At 38.8% G+C, this 20,924-nt stretch overlaps 1 protein-coding gene across 1 annotated transcript; it reads right to left on the reverse strand.

The window, feature by feature from the left end:
- Positions 1-10: 10 nt before the first annotated feature.
- Positions 11-17,205, reverse strand: LOC139147790 (copine-5-like). The gene is made up of 17 exons (XM_070718990.1): positions 17,076-17,205; positions 15,814-15,854; positions 14,718-14,764; positions 13,875-13,978; positions 12,747-12,786; positions 10,162-10,232; positions 9,558-9,630; positions 9,109-9,212; positions 6,796-6,942; positions 5,960-6,038; positions 5,423-5,585; positions 4,685-4,821; positions 4,300-4,424; positions 2,293-2,398; positions 1,958-2,021; positions 1,255-1,331; positions 11-775 (listed from the first exon to the last, which is right to left on the reverse strand). The coding sequence occupies exons 1-17, from the start codon at positions 17,138-17,140 to the stop codon at positions 635-637; spliced, it is 1,584 nt and encodes a 527-aa protein (XP_070575091.1). The 5' UTR covers positions 17,141-17,205; the 3' UTR covers positions 11-634.
- Between the last annotated feature and the right edge of the window lie 3,719 nt (positions 17,206-20,924).

The following is a 20,924-nucleotide window of genomic DNA, read 5'->3' on the forward strand; positions in this document are numbered from 1 at the left end:
CTTCATCTTTCTTGTTATAATTGAGATTGTAAAGTGTATTGAAATACACTTTACTTATTTTGTTGATTATTTCCGTCTAAGATTTTGATACGGAGGACAGCGACCGTTATTATGTAGATACAACGGATGATGGGTGTTCAATCCGTGGCACATTTCAGCCAACCAATAAACCAATTTGCACCTTCGAAAAAGAAAATCGAAATTGAGCTAATTTTCAATTTTCAAATGGTGTTATAATCTTAGTGATTAACTTTTAGGCCCATTTTTAAATTTTAAAAGCCTTGGTCTGAGATTGAAATATAAGAAATTTGTATATACTGCTGTGAGGATGGCACTTTGCGGCCATCCAAATTTCCCTCGGACAATTTCAAATGTACTAAATGACCAATTTCCCCATTTCATTTGGAGCATGGCGCATTATCTGTGGATACTATGGCGGAAATAACTGTATCGAATTGGAATTAAGGTGTAATTGTCTCTACGTGACCAAATGTATGACCCGGGGGGGGTTCGGTAACGGTAATTGCACACGATCCTTTTAAAAATTAGCGGGAATAACATCGTCTGACGACGACGATTTATCACGGTTATCTGAAGACCTATCCACGGTTCAATCCTGACCGACTTTGCATGTTTATGCATAGCGTGGCTTGATCTGGTTCTCGGTCATCCAATGAAGGCACTGGTCCGGCATTTTCCGGAAGACCTCCCTTGCTAGTCTGTCCTCGCTGAAAACGTCACCCTTTTCATCCAAGAAATCTTGCAGGCACACAAACTGATAATTCAAGAAGAGAAATAAACTGTGTAAGGTAGCATGGATTTCAATATTAATAGTTTTAGCTTACTAAAAGCTGCGCAGAAACCATTGTGCATTACAAAGAATTCAAGTAGAATTCGAAACGTGTATTTTCGATTTCGATTTTTTTTCCTGTCGTGAACAATTTCTTGTTCTACTCCCGAAATCACGCTGAAATACCACGGGTTTACTTGTCAACACACTATGTACATGTATGTGTGAAGCGCATAGGTTTGTTGTTAACAGATAAATTGCAGTCTAGACTAGAACTCATTCGTCAACAGCAACATTGAACACTATATACAATGCGGCGTGTCGGCAAGGCTAACCTAACACTTTGTGTTTTCAAAATATTTCATGGACGCGAATAAGAAAAGATTCTTGTTTTATTTTAGAACAACAGGGAATTAAAATGTCACCAAAGGCTACGCCTGTCGTCCTTTTCATGAATTACTCACGTTGATAACATGCTTTGCCGGTCTCTCTCCTTCGGAGTTTGGTCGGTCATCTTCGGCTTCGATTTCTTTCAATAAACCTGCGAATCAATTCAAAATGTTTTTATGGCGTTTCAAATTACACGACAGCAGCCGTGCGAAGATCGCATTTCTTTTGTATTTTCTCTTTCGTTTTCGAAAAAAAATGCAAATGCAAAATCTTTGTTTTAATGTAGATCTTCGCAGTTGAAAGCTTCCACAGTAACATACTATGTGCAACACGGCTGCCTTGCCGATAATGTAGTGTTATACATTTACACGTTCTTGAAACTGGCAAAGTTGCCTTTTTACGGCTAAATCGTTTTTAGCATGCTAGCGCAGCGCCAGGTCAGTTGCACAAACTGTGAGTGAATCCCTAAAACATAAGGCTGGTGCACTGGTGTGATGACTTGTGTTAAAGGTATACAGTCACCTGTAATCTAAATATGCCCATATATGGTCAAAGGGGCGTTCCTTGATATTCAAAATGCACGTGTGAGGGCGCTGCTTTTAAAAAGCGGCCACCCGCTTAAAATCTGTGATTGGTTAGATTTTTTTTCTTTCAACGGTAACAGTGGCAAAATTGGAACAGGTGACAGTATACCTTAAAGATATACGAAGCAATAGCGATCCTTGCCGAAGAGGGACGCTGCATTGCTAACAGTGTTTAGTGACCGTTGAGTCTCACCTGCTATGTCGTCATTGTCATTTCCTACCGCAACGATTATAATGGATATTGGCTGAGGGGACACCTATCCAGGCATAAAGTAAAAATCGAAAAGAAATTATATGATCTATTTCACGCTCATCTCATCAAAATATGATACACAAAGCAAGGGTTTCTATCTATTTGACGCCTTGACCATTACATCTTGACAAATCACTACAAGTGCCTGCCTGTCCCGAAGTAGATGTTACATGTGACATTGACCCAAACTTTGAATGGTAATATGTACGTCATATGAAACATTTTTGACGTGCCTGTGATGTTGGCCATTACACAGAATATGTTGAAATGCTCACCTGTTTAATAGCTTCTTTGACCCTTGATGGCGTGGTTGTGTCTACATGTGCAATCAGAATGATCGCTACAAAATAGGTGTTGTCATCGTTGTGATCTCTGGCAAATCTTGACATTTAAAACAGTAACAGCAGTTAGGGTATGCCAGTCGATAATCGAACAAAACATGATGACAATGAGAGCTTAATCACAGTGCAAATGTGGTGTACCATGTCCACGGTTAGGCATATCAATACCAAGTCATCACTAACTACATAACTTTCTGTCGAATTGCAACTCTGTTTTGTGTATTCGTATACTCGTCACAAGAAAAACAAAATACCTGATTAATCTGATGGCACATTTCGTGTGGTATCAGAGCGGCTAACCCCTAAACAATTCACAATCCGGGCATTTACTAAGTGTCCGGTGACTAGGTATCCAGTGGTAACTTTTCAAGAACCATTCATAAAGGGCATTATTTGTGTAAATAAAGGAAAGTTCAACACCGTGTAGATAAATTTTCTAAGGGACTGGTCAGTTTCTTCAGCCTGGGGGGGGGGGGCGGTGGATTCATGGGGGGGGGGGTCACCCTGTTTTTGACTTTGGTGATAGGGGGGGGTCACCATGTTTTTGAAATGCCCAATAGGGGGGGTCAGTGTGTTTTTGAATTTTGACACAGGCTCATCATTGCCTAAAATGCTAGTGTCAGCCACAAAATTCATCATTCAGTTGTATTTTTCGGCGCGCCCTTCGGCGCGTAACTTTAATAATCAGTCATATTTTTCAGCACGCCCAACTTTAACATATCAAGCATACATACATCAGAGATATCTGTATGTTCAATATTTTTCAGCGTGCTCTTCAAGCTCATTACTTTAATATATCATACATCTTTCAGCATGCCCTTCAGGTGCATGACTTTAATATACAGACATATATATCAGAGATATCAGGATGTTTCATATTTTTTGGCGCGCCCTTCGGGCGCCATACTTTCAGAGATATCTTGATGTTTGCTAAGTGAAAGTGTACCATTATGAAATCTGCATTTCATATGTAAAGGATGACAAATTCCTGATACTTTTCTGTTCTCTCTGTGAGAATTCAGTATGAGAAAGCAACATGCACAAATATTTCACAATATATATTTGATACAGTGACTTATTTTAGAGATAGAAAAATGACAAGATATCTTTCCTTCTCATTGATGCAATTATTTTCCTTTGTTTCATAGGTTTTCTGTAGAAAGATGCTTTTTAATGAACAAAATAACAGTTAAAAAAGGCAGTTTTTGTCATTATTAGCTGTGCTTTTATGGTTTCAATGTTACACAAGAAAAGGTCCTCTCAGACACTGTACACATCAGATTTGGCTAAAAAAGCTCTCTATGGCTCCTCAGTAGATTTAATTGGATGGTTGGCAAGTCTTAACACCCATCAAAGTTTTTGATTCACTGCTTTTTCCTCTTTGATATTAATGATTGACATCCATTTCTGTACAACAGTTCAGGACATCTGGTTAAGCAGAGAAAGTGTGAAATACATTCACAGCTCATTCAAAATACAGCTCATTCAAAATGTACTGTATTTAAACTTTAAGATTGACACTTTGAAATTCCTATCTTACAACTGACATGTCAACAATGTCACTAAAACATAGAATGACTATTTAAAATATAAATATATGTAAAATGTAAAATATAATATATATATATATATATATATATATATATATATATATATATATATATATATATATATATATATATATATATATATATATATATATATATAATTTATGTCCATGTTTTGTTTTACCTTTGTCGCGCCCGGGGGGTCACCCTGTTTTAGAAATTTGGAATAGGGGGGGGGTCACCCTGTTTTCAAAATTTGGAATAGGGGGGTCAGCCACTTTTTGACGTCGGCAAAAAATAATCCACCGCCCCCCCCCCCGGCCGAAGAAACTGACCTGTCCCTAAGCAGAGAATATCGCATCCTTCACATTTTAAGCGACAGTAGTACACTTACTTTTCTACATATTTTAAGACGGGCGCAACGTCCGCTTCCCCTGTAGCTGTGTAACTTGCTAAGGTCTGTCTGTATGAGGCTATAACTCCACTGACATCTTCGCAGCATGGATTCGTCGCTCCATTCTAAGATAAAATGACAGAGCCGTTAGGAAACATTGACACACACATCTATGTGTGCTCATTCACTCACACACCACACACCACACACACACACACACACACACACACACACACGAGAGAGAGAGAGAGAGAGAGAGAGAGAGAGAGAGAGAGAGAGAGAGAGAGAGAGAGAGAGAGAGAAAGAGAGAGAGAGAGAGAGAGAGAGAGAGAGAGAGAGAGGTTTGTTTGTGTTTGTTTTTGCAATTTTAATACAGGGTACTCACCAAGAAGAATACATCAGGTTCCTTGTGGTCTTGATTTGTTGCTCCAAAGCCAAGGGTCCGGATGCTCCGTGTTTTATCGAAGTACTCGATAGACTGTCGTAATGCGGTCAGAACCTTCTCGTAACGCATCTCGCTTCCTGAACAAAAAACAAAATTAGTAAATGCTGGTAATATTAGAAAAGATAGTCTACGCTTCTGTGAAATGCATCAAGTGTGGTTTTCCCAGAGAGATTCTATGATTAGGATTTGTCAAGACTAACGTAGGAATTCAGTGTATATTTTGTGTGAATAGTATATTTATCTTGAGGCATTTCAATGTCTGTACATCGTGCATGTAAGCATTTTGGTCAAAATGGAAAAGTTAAGTCGAATGCTATGGGAACTTTCCGACTTTTATGAATTACTATAAGGAGAGATTATGAGATATACATAGTTTATTCTAAGGTAATCACCGGTATACAGTCCCGGACATAGTACGTAGATGTACCGTAATTTGCCGTACTACGAAATACTACCTCACTAAACTGCAAAGGCTTGATTTCTGGGAGCGGTATTCCTAAACATCAGACCCACGGTCGTGTCATACCCGAGCGCCCTCACACGACTGAATAGTCCAGTCTACTACCTTTCAAACCCTTTCAAGTCTCATGCGACGTACAAATACTCTGCTCGCAAGACCACAACACTGCATTGGATATACCATGGAGGTAGAAACCCTACCTCCATGGATATACCTACCGTTGACAGAGGCGACATGTAAAGCTACAGTGAAATGTATCCTCAGCCCACTCTTGACGTAATCCTGGAGAGAATACCTTTTCTCAATTGTGTAACTAACAGGAAAAAGTTTTCCTGAATTGTCGTACTTGGTCGAAGTTTCTTTCTTTTCAAAATTGATAAGCTGCGGGTATGAGTGGTGGAAAATGACACCTGTTAGACATTGAACTCGTTATTTCATCATGGAACATGCTTCAAGTTTTTGTTGGTAAATACCTCCTGGTGCTACACGGGACTGAACCAAGGATGAAGCTCATGCCTTTCTAAATTTCGAATCAATTAACAGGTAATCAAAGTCAGTCACAGAAACTGGAATGTAGCAATGAAAGTTGTTGTAAAACAGATTTACAGACTCAGTTTTTCAGCACACACAATTGCACAATGGCTAAACTTGGTTCGACCTATACTTGTCCGTAAAAAGAGAAATTACCTACGAGGTTTGACATGCAACCGCAGACCACAAAGAAATGAATTGTTGAAACTTTGATTGTCTTTTACCTTGTAGAAATTTGTAGAACTCTGTCTTCGTTGCTTGAGTTCACTCAAGGTCATCTCGCACCGGCCAATGCAGACATCTCTGTAATGCGCAAGCGCAAACAATGGCAGTTGTCATCTTCTTCAAGTTGTGAGCAACGCACCATCACAACTTTATATTTTCTAATCCTCCGAGGAGGGCTTTAAAATTTCCTTTAACAATAGGTGAACTTTGCTTTCAGGGATTCTAATCACGTGTAAATAGCAATCTAAAATTGTGTTTCAAACTTAAGACTCCCCGAGCTCAAGGTAACCTTGAACTCAAAAGACAGCTCACATTTGCCAAAGTACATGAGGTCCAGTTCACGTCATGAGGGCACAGAGCTTGAGCGTACTCAAATAGAATGCAACTGCCAACTGATTTTGGGAGTCTTAATACTGTTTTGTCTCTGTGGGTCCTGTATATCAAAATATGCATTATAAATATTTGACTAGATGTCCATACACACTTCCAAGACTGGGAGGAGCTCTCTGTACTTTTTCATCTTCTAAAGGTAATTGACAAGCTATTTCAATTTTGCGCTCTTTGTGCACATAGCAGCAAAACAGGGCTTTCGCAAAGTGAATTTCGGTGCGTGTGATCAAGAAGGTCTACGATGTGTAAGCCCCGAGAAGTTTTTGAAAACGAGAAAAAAATACATAGTGCAAATTTCGAGTGAAAAAATTCTGCACCTCGTGCGAAAGTCGGTAAAAGCACTATACATTTTTTATATGCAAGTATGTCAACAATGTCGTTACTTTAACCATGGATGTAAAACAAATTACATTCATGCTTTAACCTTGTGAAAAGAGCGTACTACCTTGTTCGTTGGTTCCAGTCCCAGCAACTGATGTAGATGGTGCTGTCAAAGTCTTCGGCACAGAGGGTTCGCAAGGGCAACCTGAACGGCTCCCAGGTGGGGTTTAAGGTCTTCAGTAAAATTTCAGTACGGTGAACGATTGTAGTGCTGTAATTAAATGAATGTTGCTCAGACAAACTGTGGAGTTAGGTCAGGAGAGATGTGTATGTACGTATCTTGTGAGGTGGGGTGGGCTGTTGGATGGTCTGATTCTTGCATGCTTGCTTGCATGTGCATGCTTAATGGTACATGCTAAAGGAGCCGTTATTATTTACGGCCTGAGGGGGGGGGGGTCGGAGGAATTTCACCGGAAACTCCGAAATTTCGAGTAACCCCTGACAACCATGATGAAATTCAGTAACCCTCTCTCTAACTCAGAAATTTGTACTGACCCCTCTCTCTCACAAAACACACACACAAGTTAAGGTAGCGGTAAAGGCTAGAGCGTCAGATATAAACTTCAATAAAACTATTAAAACATGAAAGAAGTCAACATTCTCTGTGGAATAAAAAAAACTAGACATTTGGGGTCATAAGCATTGCAGAGTTATAGCCCATTGAAACTTCTGAAAAACTGACCAAATAAGAGGAAGTTGGGGAGTCCTTAGTGTATTAACTATGGTAGAGGTCCCCTAGCTTTTAAAAAATGTTTGAAAGGGAAAGTCATTTTTTACTGTTTTTTAGGAAAGTTTGACAAGGCAGTGCTTGCATTCAGAATGCGTGACTGCTATTATAAATGCATTTTTAGATTCTTTGAGTGTCAAAGAGGTGTCAAAAGTGAGATTAACCAAAAAGACTGCTCTTTGACTTCAAAAGAGGGTGCAAATATGGCTTGTTTTCAACAATTTGACAAAATAACAGTTTTCCTACATAATTTTATACCAATTAAATCCAACCTTTGAAATGAGATATGGACATGGAATTTTTACAGCCTATTAACAAGGTTACAGATAAGATTTGTACGGCATACTTTCCTGTATTTGAAGTACTTTTTGAAAAATCACATTTTGAAATTTGAAAGAATTTTTAATAATTTTTTGATATGTAAACCCATGTAAAATCATAAAAACAAATTTTATTTACAAATCCTGCCGTACAAATCTTACAATTAATAGTGTCAACATATTTATAATATTTGTAATTTGGTAATATTAATTTATTATTAAATTCAAAGATGTAAAAAAATATGAAAAATTAAATTTTAATATTGATTGGTGTCATATTTCAAAATCATGGTACAAACATACAATTTTTATATTCTTTGGAGAAAGTATTAACTAAGGGAGTTATCCTGAAAATTTGAACTAAATATCTTGATTCAAACACTTGAAACTTGACATTAACTCTGAGAAAAGAATTTGTGCAAAAATAGCCTTTACCGCTACCTTAAATACAAATAATTGTAAAATTTACAAAATACATGTACAGCAATAGTAAAGACCTTTCAAATCCTGATGTACCCTGCTAGATTATCATCGGTTATCTCATGACGGTTGAAAAAGGTGAAACCAACAAAATGAAATTCAAAGTGACAACAAAATACAGACATAAAAGCTCACCTCATAACCAGTATCCAATCATATAGTATTGTTTCATTTGGATGGGTATCATGGCAGGGCTTTCACTTGAATATCTGACTGGGCAGAATTTGATAGTACAGGGGGAGAACACGCAAGAGGCTGAGTGGGAAAGTGTCAGAGGGGGCTGTCCCCTATCTTGCATGGACAAATTTTAGACATGTGTGCAATGGTACAGCCTGGTGCAATCTGAGAGTTGATTTTTTTACTACGTAAACTGTTAGAACACCCCAAAGGGGAGAGCATGAGAGGGGGGGGGGTGTCCCCCTCTCGCATCGAAAAATTTGAGAAATTGGTGTGTGAAAAGATGCAATCGGAGAGGTGTTTCAATTTATTTCGCACAAAAAATTGACTAAACCCCCTTCTTCCTCTCCACACTTTGAGCAATCCCCTTGAAGTTGTCAACTTTGAATTTTTCGAGTGACCCCTCACATTCCTCCGACCCCAAGACCGTAAATAATGACGGCTTCCTAAACAAGTTAATGCTATGTACATGCATAATAAATACATGCATAAAGTTTGTAAATATATAATTGAGAAATAAAATATGAGGTCATTTTATTCTGGCGTAAATTGGTAATTTAACACTTTTTGACACGTTTTCAGCACTTAGCAAATTAATTCTCGAATTTAATTGTGTCAATAGTTTTTAATATTATTTCTTAGCCCAGTCACAAAATTTCCTATGTTATCAAACCTTTTATCTGGATTAGTTCGGTAAAAGACAAGGTAGGGATCCGCTTTTCCAAACCAATCCATTTTATCCAGATCTTCTGCCCTGAACTGCAACGTCACGATGTCCTAGAAAAAAGGAACGTTGACACAGCATAAATTTTATGAATAGTAACATTGTCTTGGCAAAATCCTCCAGCCGGCATGATCAGGTCACCGTGCGAAGTTTGGGATTACAGATTGAAACAAGTTAATACAATAGGGGAAAATGTTTAATTTTCACAAAAAAGGACGGTTAAAGCTTAATATGCATACTCGACACAGGGTTCAAAATGGGTAAACTCAAGCCTCCAGACCATAAAATATTGTTAAATCCGAGTGTCCGAAACACTGCCCCTTTAAGTGCACAGTCTTCCTTACTATAGATATCATATTTCTCACAAAAATATTTATTAGTTATAAATATAATCTTACATTACGCTCTCCAACCTCGTCTGCTGACAATATCAAGGTACCACCGCCTTTTCGGTCAAGTATTGTTTTGTATCTGTTAAAAAAGAGGAAAGATTTTCTCATTGTTTCTTGTTGGGTTCATAGCAAAATATTCCTTCTGCATGGCAGTACTTAGCAGGGCGAAGGAACCGCTATCAGCCTAAGTTTGCAGATTACCACTTTGACACCGCATTTTTTCTCTGTAGAGCATGCTAGAGCTTAACAAAACATCGTCACATTACCCGCACTTATTTTTCAGGGTGTGTCTGTGACGACGGGGACCATGGATACATTAGTGCGCCGGCAATCCATTACAACCACAAGCATTATTTGAAGCATGTTAAATATGGAGCAAACCACTCAATGGACTCCATGAGGCCAGTTTCAAGGATGACTATGAAGCATGTCACGTGTTTTAATTGAAAACAGCAATTACCATGACGATGACACGTTACTTTTGACGGTGATGCTTTTAAGTGACAGAATCATTGACGATATTTGTACTTTGCCCAGATTAAGATGTGTTGTGACATAATTAGCCTTTAATTAATAGATGCCAATGCAATACCGATGATGAGTTCCTTACTCAATCGGTCGTTCGATTCTCTTGTTTTCAACGATGTCTTCCAGGGTGCATATCACGTGACCGAGATAATCCTTGAAAACGACAATAGTGTTGACAATTGGTAGTTATTTGTAAGGACTCGAAGTGATAACAGATTACCCTTACGATAGGCTTTCTATTTTCTTTTAATTTCTGCTCTACTGAGGTAGATACGCCTTGGTGCAGATATCCACACTATATTAAACACCCTTCTAGTCTACTCCTGTGTTAACTGACGTTGAAACTTATGGAGCAAATGAAGTTTTAAACTATTTGACTAACGTTTTCCATCATTTTACATTACTTACATTATCTTATATTTATGAAAATTGAAAACGAAATTTTCTTCATAGCTTAAAAAGGGATAGCAGCCATTTTGAATTTCGGTAAATTTAAGGTAATTTGTTTCTCTAGTACCAAATTTTGCAATGTGCCCCCTGCATTGTATTATCGATTTTGAAAGAGATTGTAAGGTTCCCAGGAGGAGAGTTTGAGCAAAAGAATAAGTCTTTCAGTTTTGAGGCGCATTCTACCTTAATTTTTATAATTTTTGTGGACGCAGGTAGCGTTAATGCCCCTCTGTATACCATAATTTTAGTCTCTTGGTCTGGAACTTCTACATGTTGTCAAAATCTGATACGCAATGATCAATTGATATATGATAACGCAAACGTAGCGCTAAAATCGTTATCGTGTGAAAAAGGAACAATTTGTTACGTCATAGAAAGCTGCCAAAATCGCTCGAAGTTCAAAAATCTTCACCGACGCGAATAAATTTCTTTTTCATAATACTGTTGGGTTACACACGTTTACTATGTGCAGTAGAATGTTTAAGCAACAAGTCATCGTAGATGACACAGTCCCCACTTGTTAACGGGTACTTTAATTACAAGTCCTCAGAGAGGATAGAGTCCTCTTCATGATGAATTTGGTCTGTGATGTCCTAAGTTTGAATAAAATCGGTGAATAAAATCGGTTGAGACGTGCCCGAGTTTGGCTAAGGACATGAAACAATTGTAACAAAATGGCTGCCATGCAGCCATATTGGATCATATCATAAAACAAATTGACGTACATATGTATTACATAGGTTAATGTCCTTGTACCAACTTTGAATAAAATCGGTTGAGATATGCCTGAGTTATGGCTCTGTACATGAAAAAATCATAACAAAATGGCCACACGGCAGCCATATTGGATCGTATCACAAAAGAAATTGACGTGCATATGTATGACATAAGTCAATCTCCTTGTACCGACTTTGAATAAATTTACTTGATACATGTCTGAGTTATGGTTCTGTACATGAAAAAAAAGTAGCAAAATGGCCACACAGCAACCATATTGGATCGTATTACAAAACAAATCAATTGCATGTGTATTACATAGGTCAATGTCCTTGTATCAACTTTGAATAAAATCAATTGAGATATGCCTGAGTTATGGCTCTGTACATGAAAAAATCGTAACAAAATGGCCGCCTGGCGGCCATATTGGATCGTATCACAAACCAAATTGACGTGCATGTCTATGACATTGGTCAATGTCCTTGTACCAACTTTGAATAAAATTGGTTGAAACATGTCTGAGTTATGGCTCTTTACATGAAAAAATCATAACAAAATGGCCGCCTGGCGACCATATTGGATCGTATCACAAAACAGATCAACAAGCATATGTATGACATTGGTCAATGTCCTTATACCAACTTTGAATAAAATCAGTTGAGATATGCCTGAGTTATGGCTCTGTACATGAAAAAATCGTAATAAAATGGCCGCCTGGGGCCATATTGGATCGTATCACAAAACAAATCGACGTGCATATGTATGACATAGGTCGATGTCCTTGTACCAAATTTGAATAAAATCGGTTTAGATATGCCTGAGTTATGGCTCTGTACATGAAAAAATCGTAATAAAATGGCCGCCTGGCGGCCATATTGGATCGTATCAAAAAACAAATCGACGTGCATATGTATGACATATAAAGTAATCTATGTACCAAGTTTGAATGAAATCGCTCCAGGCATATCTGAGATATCTGCGTGAACGGATGGACGGACGGACGGACGGACGGACGGACGCACGCACGGACATGACCAAACCTATAAGTCCCCCCGGACGGTGTCCGTGGGGACTAACAAATCACGCCCAGCGACGGCATACCACGATATTTTGACCAGTCCACGACATATGCACGAGCGACAGCGAGTGCACATATGAAGTAAACCGGTCAAAATCTCGTGGTATGCCCATTGCTGAGGTGGCTTTTGCTATTATATGATAATACGAAATTGAAATTCTGGCGTGAAACGTCAAATGGATTTTTTCTCTTGCTGAGAGTCCGTGTCTGTTCCAACTGTGTTACATTGCGAACATAGCACGGCTATTTTCACATCTCGACCAATCGGATCGCAGTATATGCGTTATCAATGTACTGGTATGGTTGCTTTTAATATTCACCTGTCGGAGTACAAATCAAGAATTTATCACGTTGTAATAATAAAGTCGTAAAAATATTGTAACACGCAGCTACGTCACGGTCAGCATGAAAATGTTACTTACGTGCCGCCTCAGGTCTCCACTCGGTGAATCTTTGTCATACCTAATGGAAAAACGAAAAAAAAGGAAAGAGACGATGTATCTTATTGTGCACGTAGTACATGTAGGTTATTGCTTGCAAAGAATGGAATACAAGCAAACCCCCAAAAGCAATAATGGGGCGTTAAATTATGATTAAAATCATAGCCGGCGAATTGAAAGCGGACGGGCAGAGAATATTGCTAGAGAAAACAGAAGATGTAAAATGTGTCGGTTAAGTAGGCTTCAAACAGAACTCCATTTTTGTTCAGTCTGCCCAACGTGTCAGGATCGATTATTATGTGATCAAAAAACTCAAGCACATTAATGAATCCATTGAAGTTTGTATTTTCGTCGCGTCAGTACGGTAAGGTCGCATTTGCAAATTTCAGAATTTAACAGGTGTGCAAGAAAAAGTCAATCTGCATTTATACTAGAATCCACAATCTGAATGCAAAACATTTTCTGATAAATATTGAATAATATATATCTACTCAAAGATTTTTTACATATTTTTTGAATTGAAACCAATGTAACAAGTCATTTCAGATCATTTTCCGCAGAGTGATTTTTGCCAAAATGTTAGTTACCACCTTCTTGAACTGACGCGACGTTTTATGCCGTTATAATCTGAGAGAAAAATTAACTTGTAGAAACTCCCAATCCTGTATGAACTACACCATTATTATTTTACTTTCAACAAACAACAGAACACTTTAGTCCCTAAACAAATATTCGCGAATGCAATTAACAAAGAGCTGGATGTAATGCTCACGTGTCCCAGGGTACATTTCGTGCATGTGGCTGCGTATTCCAGCCTGAGTGCTCAACCAGCTTAACCTTGACGAATTTGCTGCTTTCAACTACAATGATTTAATATATCATTATCGCTTAATGTGGACAAAGTCGCCCTCTTTTTTGATTTTGTTTTCATTAATGTTGTTTGATATGAAAAGGAGTTCATGTTGTTCGACTTATTGAGACATGCTGAAACAGCGTCAGCTCTCCTTGCAGCAGACAAGATTAAACATTCAGTGTTCATTCATGTTGTTACCTAATTGCAAGTTCAATGACATCATTTCTGCAAAGATAGTGTCCAGCCACTGTACTCACAATTCGAATTTAAGTATTTGTTTTTCCTTGTGGAAATAGTCAATTTTCAATTTCGTGACAAAGTCGGGGTCAATGTCATCTTTCACGGATTCGGTCCTCCCGTGCTGAAACGAAGAAACAACACGAAACCATTGTCATACACACAAATCACACCGCCATGTTTAAAGGGAGGGTGTCCGTCGGAACTGCTCGTGTGCGACTCTCTTGTTTACAAACAATGTATTTCAATGTGTGATGTCTAGATGCACCAGGTCAACATTTAAATGTTAAAATATGCATTGTTAACAAACATGTTTTAACTTTCATCAATTGCCAACGTACCCTACATACAGTGTTTACATCGGTCGTAGGGGACCCTTGCAACCTTTGAGCAGAGTTCCGACGACACACCCCTCCCCTTTAAATTCACCGCATTCACACAAAATACCTTGATCTGATCGACGAAACCTTCCTTTTCTCTGCCGCCTCGTACACACATCAATGAATAAAAACAATACTAAATTCTGCAACAAATTGATGAAGTTTAACTTTTTTGCTCAATCGATTACCACAATTCTTCGACTATTAAGTCCATACAAACGTATACAATTTTCTCTGTACACACAGAAAGCTGCAATCTATATACCTGGATATAAATAAAATGTTGTTCCACAATTGTCACATGCATCTATTAATAATATGTTCCTCTAAAACATTATGTAGAGAAAATTAAATAATAATATTAATAAAAAAACAACAAATTAATGCAACACTAAACCTAGCTATGAAGTTCATTTCTGTTGGCGACTATGATTTAGAATGTATCTGTGAACCAACTTGTGACGTACTGTTAACTAAACTTACCTCAACGAAGACGTCTGAACAGGGTCTCTTGGTGTACATGATGCACACTGTTCAAATGAAGACAACGTTGTTATCGTGAGTGCTTTGAGTTAATATTTATACCTTGCTTTAAACGTGATTCTGACAAGCATACTGTACTCCAAATGGTTAAAGTTTAATCGGCGCTGTACATTATCTGTACTGTACTGTACTGTCGTACTGTAGTGTAGTGTAGTGTAGTGTAGTGTAGTGTAGTGTAGTGTAGTGTGGTGTACTGTACTGTACTGTACTGTACTGCACTGCACTGTACTGCACTGCACTGTCCTTTCCTTTCCTGTACTACACCTTACTGTACTGTATTGTACTGTATTGTACTGTAATATACTGTATGTACTGCACTTTACTGCCCTGTACTGTACTGCACTTTACTGCCCTGTACTGTACTGTACTGTACTATACTGTACTGTACTGTACTGTACTGTACTGTACTGTACTGTACTGTGCTGTACTGTACTGTACTGTACTGTACTGTACTGCACTGTACTGTACTGTACAAATCGAATGCCAAAGAAAGCGAAAATATCGCAAAAAGCATATGAATAAATGTGGACGACTTGCCACAATTACAAATATTACCATTTTTACAATTGCACAGTTTGTTGACAAGACGACAAGTAGAGAAGTTAATGTTTTAGATAACCCAAAGATTATTACTTTTTATGATAACTTTAGTCGTTGAAGAATTTTTGAGGGGACTAGGGTACCCCGTTGAAGAATTATCATGACTCGTCGGCTTAGACTTCTAATTCTACGCTTTTCCTATAATATTATTTCAAGACAAGTTTTTTCAATCAAAGAAGATAGAAAATTGTATTTGTTAAGGAGTAAATAATCTGAGGACTTTATCTCGGCGTCAAGCACAATGACATCAAGTTCGAAGATAACATACAGTAAGTACATGTGGCTTCTCTCCAAGACAGAGGTTGTGAGAGTTTGAACAATGACAGCAACAGCAGTAATATCATTGCATTTTCTATACGCAAATAAAGGAACTTTGCTGACGCTGCACGTCCGCTCCACGATGGGCTTCTCGCTATTAAACTGAGATTATACTTACTTGGGTCTGATATAGATAGCAGATCTCTGTTCCGGATTTTTCTGTGATGCAAAAACAAATGTGTGAAATATTGAGTCAATATCTGACATCTGTACGGCGTTACACAATTTCATCTGAGGATACGGTCTCTAAATGTACCTGTATGATATGGGGCTCTAACTTATGTGAGCAATAACAAAAATTATCCGATTGATGGAAATTGTAAAATAGTACAATATTCTGTGGGGTCATGACTGGAACACAAAATAGCCGACAAAGTCTTTTCCTGACTGGCGGGATGGTGTTTGTTCTCGTGTAGCAGGCCGAGACAGGGCAGGCGGGCATTTTTACCTTGTCATCACGGATAGATGTTCTGTATCTAAGTGCATGGGCAGCTTGGGAGAAAAACAGCGGGCAGGTAGTGAGGGAGATTCGGTTTAAGAGTTTGCTGATGGGAAGGGCATTCAGACGAGACCTATAAAACTTATTTGTTTTGTGGTTTGTATTCTGTGGGCTAGCTGTGGTCATTCAGTAAGGGCAGGCTTTGAGAGGCAGGACTTTGCTTTTGTTTGGGCATATATAGTGGAGCGAAACGACAAAGCAAATGTATTGGCATATCAAATGAATGCGTCGAGATGGACGAATCTGGTCTGATCGACCGACTTTCGATCAATAACAATCACACCCATCAGTTCTTCAAAAATCAAAGGTACAACGCAATATTACATAGTTATTGTATATGACAAACACAGCACTGCACTGCACAACGCAACACTTTACGGCAGAGCTTAATACAGACTGTGAACAAAGTACCGGCACACATAATGCAGTATAATAAGATATATGGACCTCCAGAACGGTTATAATACCGCGTTGTCCTTGAACTGCACTGTTCGATTCATCTTTCAGTTACATCATGGGAAGATCCGGGAGAGATCCGGGTAAGTAGATTTCAGTTTGCGGTCCGGCCACACGGAGTCGCAAGGTATACACAAGACTTTTTACTTTTGGAACTGAACTGCACATACGGAAGGCAGTATGTATAGTGGCGGTATCAGCTTTATAGGCACTATCGACAGTGACACATTAAAGTAAGGACAGTTCAAACGCGCTGTTTGAATGGACCAATTTAGTCAACCATGGAACTAGAAACGGAACCTGTTCTTGCTCCACAGGTCCACCGAGTCAAATACTAGAGACTTATTGAACGGATTGTTCGTAAACAATGACACAAACACTTAATGGTGGAGGGGCGTCAAATCTCTAACATGTGTAAACGTTACCTTGCTGAGACGCTCAATTCAACTTCCACGAACGGACCATGTTGTCTTCCATGCTTTGAAGCCATTTTGACAGTAAATGAGCTTTCTGTTGACAGTCACGGAACCTACGTTTTCATTGTCACAAAATCACGCATGCGCAACTGAACAAGGGGAAATTCTTTGATATTTTTGTATGCTTTAGGGGGCTTTATATTGGCACTGTGCTTGTCATAAAGATATAACAACACACTATTTAATTATTAATGGTAGTATTTACGGTAATCCATCTTAAAGACAGTTTCGTATTCTGGGAGGTAATTGTGTTAGAATTGTAGCAAATGTGTGGCAAACAATCGTTTCCAGTTTGGGAGCCTTCAGTAATTACAGGGGGTGTGGGCCGGGGGAATTGGGGGGAGGGTCACTTTTTATAAACCTATCTTGGGGGGAGGGTCACTTTTGACAGAAGCTGATATTATGGCCAAAACTTTGAATGTCCATGTGATATTTCCTGAATAGGAAGTCACCAACAAAATACGCACACACTTATAGACCGCAATGGATAGTGAATTTACATTTTGGTGAAATTCCAAAATCAAATTTCTTACACAACCATAGACTTGTTTCATCATAGACCCCAATGCATAGTGTATTGACATTTTGGTGAAATTCCAAAGTCAAATTTCTTACACAACCATAGACTTGTTACCATTCTAGTCTTATCAAGAACAATAACGTGAATAATCAAGCATACATAAATGCACAGATTTATCTAATTTTGTACTGAAAAAAAAATATTCATAGTTTCATCATAGACCCCAATGCATAGTGAATTGACATTTTGGTGAAATTCCAAAATCAAATTTCTTGCACAACCATGGACTTGTAACCATTCTAGTCTTATCAAGAACAATAATGTGAATAATCAAGCATACATAAATGCACAGATTTATCTTATTTTGGACTGAAAAGAAATTATTTATAGTTTCATCATAGACCCCAATGCATAGTGAATTGACATTTTGGTGAAATTCCAAAATCAAATTTCTTGCACAACTATGGACTTGTAACCATTCTAGTCTTATCAAGAACAATAATGTGAATAATCAAGCATACATAAATGCACAGATTTATCTAATTTTGTACTGAAAAAAAATTATTCATAGTTTCATCATGCTTGCGTAATAAATTGCGACTGTCCCTCCAAAAAAAACCAGCCCTCCACTCTGTAATTTGTCCCTAACATAACAATTGAACCAATTGTTATGTAAATAAGCTGATACTGTTTTAGTTATTCCCGGGGAGTTGGGGGGGGAGGGTCAAGTTTTAGAATGTTGGACAAGGGGGGGGGGTCACATTTTAGACAAGAGGATTGGGGGGAGGGTCACATTTTACGGTACAGGTGTTCGCGAAATTCCCCCGGCCCACCCCCGTAATTACTGAAGGCTCCCTTATGCATTTATGATAAATCGATTTGCTGCGAATGTGAGAAGATTACAAATAACCGGACGCATGCTCAGAAGGCACGTCCTAAAAGCTGCGTCTCACAACAGGAATTTGAGATTCTTCGTAGAAACTAGTGCCAGAAAGTGCCAAAGAATTTGTATGAAATTAGAGAAGCGGAGGACATAGGGATGTGTGATTGTCGTAATTCATGTATGTATTCATGTACGGGTGTTAGTTATTACAATAAGACAACAGTCACAATGCCTGGAGCTGACAGAAAATTGAAAACACTGAATGACCAGACGCAAGGCGAATTAACAATACAAATACACTGTCATGTTAGCTTGTAACTTGCCCACTTCAATGATAGAATGAGATGCCCCGACAGAACTGTTTTGTCTACTTGATCTTATTCAAAATAAATGCTAAACCTTCCCAATTTCAATTGTCCACTCTCTCCTTTGGCATTTCAAATCTGATGCTGACTTCACTGTTAATAGGGTTTAACGACTAGTAAAGGCAATGATAGACTCATTTGAATAGTATTGAACTTCTTTTGTTTCTTTTCTTTCTGACCGTCTTTTCAAACATTTCGTTCCTTCAACTTAACTTATTTAAAGGGGCATTTCTCGATCCCCGGTCTCGCATTAGTTGTTGTTTACATTGAGTATTTGCATGGTGTTAGCCCGTTGTTTTGAATTTTTCATAGTGTTGGCCAATTGCCTTTTAGATAAAGCTTATAAATGACCTGCACCTTTAACTTAAGGTAGAACGAAATTGAAAGACTTTAAACTTGTTGATGATTTTTTTCGTAAGAGAGGCTTAAAGTTTTCTTTCTAACTTTCGTCACTGTACAATCATTCCACAATCCCTTAAATCAGGCAAATTAGCGAGATGGGCATAATTTTCTTCTGCTTGTCCGACGTGCAAACTGGTTGAGACGTAGAAGTTAAAAAAAATCCCGTCTGATAACGGTAGCACTAGTTCAAACTGGCTACGTCTACTTAAACGGGAAGATACGGGGTTCTGGGCGCACAATGGGGATTACTGATGACACATCTATTTGCATACACTGGGCGGGACGGTTTTGGATTCTCATGTAAACGATGGTTTATCAGGGTTGTCATACTATCTGTGACACACTGGGCGGGGTGTTTGGAGCATCCAAGTATTACCTTCTGTTCACAGGCACTCGTTAGCTGGGTAGTCTGCTAAATCGATCGGTTTTCTGCTCGATCTATCGATCCCGTAGTTGATATGCCCACCACTCCAACCTAAATACTCACGAGTCCAGTCCATGAGCCCAGTCAACGGGTCCAATGCTCGAGTCCAGTGAGTATTTAGGTTGCAGTGGCGGGCATATCGACCACGGGATCTATAGATCGAGCACAAAATCGATCGATTTAGCAGACTGCCCAGCTAACGAGCACACCTGCTTCTGTCATCTTCTGAATATCAAAATCAATCATATTCCGTGGCCGGGGGAGGGGGGGGGACCGAAATCCCCTCCACCGGACGAACAGTCAGTGCGAAAACCGAGTTGGACTACAGCTTCATTATACTACAGGATGATGGTAGTTTGATTTATTCCCAGTTTAGTTGCTAAATTGAATGAATGAATCATAGACAACATTTTCGCTTGCTATTTGGCGACACAGACAGTTCTGGCAGCGTCCGAAAATCTGCCGCAAGATGGCATATTGTGCCAAGGTGACCCGACGCCGGCCACAGAAGTGACAGCAAGTATACATATTGTATTGTATTGGCCGCAGGATGATGTCATTGAGGTGCTATCACGGATGTTACATTTATGGTTATTGATGACATGTATGTAGCGAGGTGAACCCTGATTGCATGCGATACAGGAGAGCAAAGAATAATACAGATATTATGTGAAAAAAAGCAGAACTAAAAGTTGTGTCACTCATGCATACTGAAACTTTAAATATTGGAGAAGTGGATGATAAATCCGAACTTCGATAGGTAGTTTTCACCTCGATGTAACACAAGAAGCCGCGAGTGACTCGATACCTCACGATTAAGAATAGCCTAGATACCCTGGAAAGACGCTTGTCTGTTTGTGCTGTTTTTGCCTTCTACTCTTATCTGATGACGAAAATTCGGAGCTACTCGAAAGGCTTTCGACACTGTGATAAAGGAAAAGTCAGATGCGTATTACACCCTACTCATCGGCAATCGCTTGTAAAATTTGTCATGAATCAATTGACTGTCGGCATCGGCACGGTCGCTTATGGTTCGATACACAGCATTGCCACTGTGGTATGCATCAGAAAAGTAGGAAGTTTGGAAACGGCGCTATAGGCACGTATCGCCGAGTTCTCCGAACTCGGCGATGTATTTCTAATGCATACCATAAATATGATCATGATCGGCACTTTCGTGACATTTGCAAATGGGGGTCAAACG

The sequence above is a fragment of the Ptychodera flava genome, chromosome 13, assembly GCF_041260155.1.
Source record: "Ptychodera flava strain L36383 chromosome 13, AS_Pfla_20210202, whole genome shotgun sequence".
NCBI lineage: Eukaryota > Metazoa > Hemichordata > Enteropneusta > Ptychoderidae > Ptychodera > Ptychodera flava.

Excerpts from the sequence above, each read along its gene's own strand:
- LOC139147790 (XM_070718990.1), bottom strand. The coding sequence starts at position 17,140 with ATGGCTTCAAAGCATGGAAGACAACATGGTCCGTTCGTGGAAGTTGAA. Across the intron at positions 9,631-10,161 it reads AGAATCGAACGACCGATTGA|ATACAAAACAATACTTGACC; the intron begins GTAAGGAACTCA and ends CTTTTTTAACAG. Across the intron at positions 1,332-1,957 it reads TGACAATGACGACATAGCAG|GTTTATTGAAAGAAATCGAA; the intron begins GTGAGACTCAAC and ends ATTGATTCGCAG.